General features: G+C 42.0%; 1 protein-coding gene across 8 annotated transcripts in view; it reads left to right on the plus strand.

Moving 5' to 3' along the window:
* RNF31 (ring finger protein 31) overlaps positions 1–3,435 on the plus strand; it is a 42,987-nt gene extending 39,552 nt beyond the window's left edge. For 3 of the 8 annotated variants that reach the window (XM_085565493.1, XM_085565492.1, XM_085565498.1), the window contains one exon: positions 832–1,000. In XM_085565493.1, coding sequence (XP_085421619.1) covers positions 832–863 — 32 coding nt within the window. In that variant the 3' untranslated portion in view covers positions 864–1,000. Of the gene's footprint in view, positions 1–831 lie in introns of all 8 variants that reach the window. The other 5 variants (XM_085565496.1, XM_085565500.1, XM_085565495.1 and 2 more) reach the window with 3 other exon arrangements.
* The last annotated feature ends 1,280 nt before the right edge of the window (positions 3,436–4,715 follow it).

Raw genomic sequence — 4,715 nt, forward strand, 5'->3', positions numbered from 1 at the left:
TCATTTTTGGGTCATTTTTTAGGGGAATTTTTTTGTCTTTTTTGTGCCATTTTTGGATCATTTTTAGGGGGAATTTTTGTGTCATTTTTTGTCATTTTGGTGCCATTTTTGGGCCATTTTAGGTCATTTTTTTGCCATTTTGGGTCATTTTTGTGTCATTTTTGGCTCATTTTGGCTCAATTTTGGCTCATTTTTTAGGGGGATTTTTGTGCCATTTTTGGTCATTTTTTGGGTTATTTTGGTGCCATTTTTGGCTCATTTCGCCTCATTTCGGGCTCATTTTTTATGGGAATTTTTGTGCCATTTTGGTGCCATTTTTGGTGCCATTTTTGGCTCATTTCGCCTCATTTCGGGCTAATTTTTTAGGGAGATTTCTGCCTCATTTTTTGCTCGTTTTTGGCTCATTTTTTGCTCATTTTTGGCTCATTTTTTTACTCTTTTTTGGCTCATTTTTTGCTCATTTTTTGCTCATTTTTGGCTCATTTTTTGCTCATTTTTTGCTCGTTTTTGGCTCATTTTTGTGCCATTTTTGGCTCATTTTTTTGCTCATTTTTGGCTCATTTTTGGCTCATTTTTTGCTCATTTTTTACTCATTTTTTTACTCTTTTTTGGCTCATTTTTTGCTCATTTTTTGCTCGTTTTTGGCTCATTTTTGGCTCCTTTTTTGCTCCTTTTTAGCTCGTTTCGCCTCATTTCGGCCTCATTTTTCATGGGAATTTTTGTGCCATTTTTTGCTCATTTTTTGCTCATTTTTTCCTCATTTCTGCTCATTTTTCCTCATTTTTTCCCTCCTTTTTGCCCCATTTTGTGCCATTTCTGCCTCTTTCCCAGCCCTCACTACTGCGAGTACCTGGTGTCGCTGATCAACCGCCACGGGCTCGACCCCGCCCCTCTCTATGACCCGGCCGAGCTGCGCGCGGCCGCAGAGCGCCACCTAGCGGCCGGGAGGAGCCGGCGCCGCCCGGGCGAGAGCGAGGCCGAGCACCGACTGCGCATGCTCCGCCTGCTGGGGGAGGAGGCGCCGCTGCGGCCCCGCCCACAGGGGGCGGGGCTGAGGGCGCTATGCAAATGAGGCGCCGGATAAGGGGGAAATGACCATATATGGGCAAAATGACCTTATATGGGCAACGCGGGGGGTTTAATGGGGATTTTGGGGTTTTAATGGGGGATTTGGGGGGGATTTGGGGGGGATTTTGGGGTTTTAAGGGAGGATTTGGGGGTTTTATGGGGGATTTTGGGGGATTTTGGGGTTTAATGGGGGATTTTGGGGTTTCTTAAGGGGGATTTTGGGGTTTTAATGGGGATTTTGGGGTTTTTTTAGGGGATTTTGGGGTTTCTTAAGGGGGATTTTGGGGTTTTAATGGGGGATTTTGGGGTTTTAATGGGAATTTTGGGGGATTTTGGGGTTTTATGGGGGATTTTGGGGGGTTTTGGGGGATTTTGGGGTTTTAATTTGGGGTTTAATGGGGGATTTTGGGGTTTTAATGGGGAATTTTGGGGTTTTTTTAGGGGATTTTGGGGTTTTTTTAGGGGATTTTGGGGTTTTAATGGGGATTTTGGGGTTTTATGGGGGATTTTGGGGGATTTTGGGGTTTTAAGGGGGATTTTGGGGTTTTAACGGGGGATTTTGGGTTTTTTTTAGGAGATTTTGGGGTTTTATGGGGGATTTTGGGGGATTTTGGGGTTTTTTTAGGGGATTTTGGGGGATTTTGGGGTTTTAAGGGGGAATTTTGGGGTTTTAATGGGGGATTTGGGGGGATTTTGGGGGATTTTGAAATTTTAATGGGGGATTTGGGGGGATTTTGGGGTTTTTTTAGGGGATTTTGGGGTTATAAAGGGGGATTTTGGGGTTTAATGGGGAATTTTGGGGTTTTAATGGGGATTTTGGGGTTTTAAAGGGGGATTTTGGGGTTTAATGGGGAATTTTGGGGTTTTATGGGGGATTTTGGGGGATTTTGGGGAGTTTTGGGGATATTCTTGCTGAATTTTGGGGGTTTTTTTAGGGGGATTTTGGGGTTTTTTGGGTTATTTATAAGGAATTTTGGGGATTTTTTGGGGGGAATTTTGGGGTTTCTTAAGGGGAATTTTGGGGTTTTTTGGGTTATTTTTTTCGGGGGGGATATTCTTCGGGCATTTTGGGGTTTTTTTGGGGGGAATTTTGGGGTTTTTTTAGGGGAATTTTGGGGGTTTTTTTGGGTTATTTTGGGGCACTTCGGGGGTTTTTTTGGGAATTTTGGAGGGGTTTTTTTTGGAATTTTGGGGGTTTTTTGGGGAAATTTTGGGGGTTTTTTGGGGAATTTTGGGGCTTTTTGGGTCATTTTGGAATTTTTTTTTTTTTTTAGAATTTTGGGGGGTTTTTTTAGGAATTTTGGGGGAGTTTTTTTTGAATTTTGGGGTTTTTTTGGGGTGTTTTGGGGGTTTTTTGGGGCGTTTTGGGTTTTTTTGGGCATTTTGGTTTTTGTTTTTTTAGGAATTTTGGGGCTTTTTTGGGGAATTTTGCAGAGGTTTTTTTTAGGAATTTTGGGGGTTTTTCAGGTCATTTTGGGTTTTTTTTTTTAGGAATTTCGGGTTTTTTTGAGGGGAATTTTGGGGGGTTTTTTTTGGGGAATTTTGGGGGAATTTTGGACACATTCTGGGGGAATGTTGGGGTTTTTTTGGGTCATTTTGGTTTGGTTTTTTTTTAGGAATTTTCCAGGGTTTTTGGGGGAATTTTGGGGCTTTTTTGCATCATCTTTGGCAATTTTTGGGGAATTTTTTTGGGAAATTTGGGGTCATTCTTGAGAAATTTTGCCGTTTTTTGGGGGAATTGTGGGGTAATTTTGGGGCATTTTGGGATAATTTTGGGATTATTCTGGGGGATTTTGTGGATTTTTTGTGGATTTTTAAAGATTTTTGGGTCATTTTGGGTAATTTTGGGGTTTCTGAATGATTTTGGAATTATTGTGGAGTTTTTTGGGGATTTTTTTGGGGAATTTTGGGGAATTTTGGGGCATTTTGGGATAATTTTGGGGTTTTTTTCAGGGAATTTTTGGGGCTTTTTGGAATTACAGATTATTTTGGAATTTTTAGGGTGATTTTGGGGGAATTTTGGGGGTTTTGGATAATTTCGGGATTATTTTGGAGGTTTTTGGGGGATTTTTGGGGAATTTGGGGGAAATTTGGGGGATTTTTGGGGTCATTTTGGGGGCTTTGAGGTATTTTAGGGATTTTTGGGATTATTTTGGGCTTTTTGGGGGGAATTTTGGTGGAATTTTGGGACATTTTTGGGGTTACTTGGGGACATTTAGGGAATTTTGGGTTATTTTGGAATATTTGGGTTATTTTTGGGTCATTTCGGAGCATTTTGGGGTCGCTATGCAAATGAGGCTGTATGAATAATTAAATAAATCTGATGAATTGTGGTTTTTATGCAAATAAAGTCATTATTAATGCAGAGCCACGCCTTTTATGTTAATGAGCACCTTATATGGGGAAAGGACAGCTGGGATCCCCAAAATCCCCAAATTCACCCCAAATCCCCAAATTTATCCCAAATTCACCCCAAATCCCCAAAATTCAACCTAAAATCCTTCAAATTTACCCAAAATTCTCACAAAAATCCCCCAAATTCACCCCCAAATCCACCTGAGATCCTCAAAATCCCCCAAATTTACCCCAAAATCCCCCAAATTCACCCCAAATCCCCGAAATTCACCCCAAAATCCAGCTGGGATCCCCAAATTTCCACAAATTCACCCTAAAATCCCACCTGGGACCCCCAAAATCGCCCAAATTTACCCCAAAATCTACCAAATATACCCCAAATCCCCCAAATTCCCCCCAAAATCCAGCTGGAACCCTAAAATTCTACAAATTTACCCCAAATCTCCAAAATCCACCCCAAATTTCATTAAAATCCACCCCCAAATCCCCCAAATTTACCCCAAATCTCCCAAATTTACCCCAAAATCCCCAAATCCACCCCAAAATCCCCAAATTTAACCAAAGGCTTCCAAATTAAACCCAAATTTTCCCCAAATCCTCCCAAGTTCTCCCTAAAATCCCCCAAATTTACCCCAAAATCCACCTGGGATCCCCCAAATTCACCCAAAATGCCCCAAATCCCCCCCAAAATCCACTTGGGATCCTCAAAATCCCCCAAATTTAACCCAAAATCCCAAAAATTCACCCCAAAATGCCCCAAATCCACCCTAATTCACCCCAAAATCACCAAATCCACCCTAAAATCCCCAAAATTTCCCCCAAATCCACCCCCAAATTCCCCAAATTAACCCAAAAATTCCCCAAATTAACCCCAAAACCCTCAAATTCACCCCAAAATCCCCAAAATTTCCCCTAAATCCCCCAAATTTCCCCCAAATTTCCCAAATTCACCCCCAAATCCCCCAAATTAACCCAAAAATTCCCCAAAATTCCCCCAAAATCCCCAAATTCACCCCAAAATCCCCAAATTTCTCCCAAATCCTCCGAATTTCCCCCAAAATCTCCCAAAGTTACCCCAGAATTCCAGAAAATCCCCCCAAAATCCTCCAAATTTACCCCCAAATTTACCCCAAATTCACCAAAAATCCCCGAAAATCCTTCCAATTCACCCCCAAACCCCCCTGAAATCCCCAAAATCCCCCAAAATCCCCCAAATTTCCCCAAATTCCCCCAAATTTCCCCAAAATCCCCCAAATTCCCCCCAAAATCCCCTCAGGCGCCCCCCCCCCTTC

Source organism: Lonchura striata, chromosome 36 (genome assembly GCF_050655825.1).
Source record: "Lonchura striata isolate lonStrDom1 chromosome 36, ASM5065582v1, whole genome shotgun sequence".
Classification (NCBI taxonomy): Eukaryota; Metazoa; Chordata; class Aves; order Passeriformes; family Estrildidae; genus Lonchura; species Lonchura striata.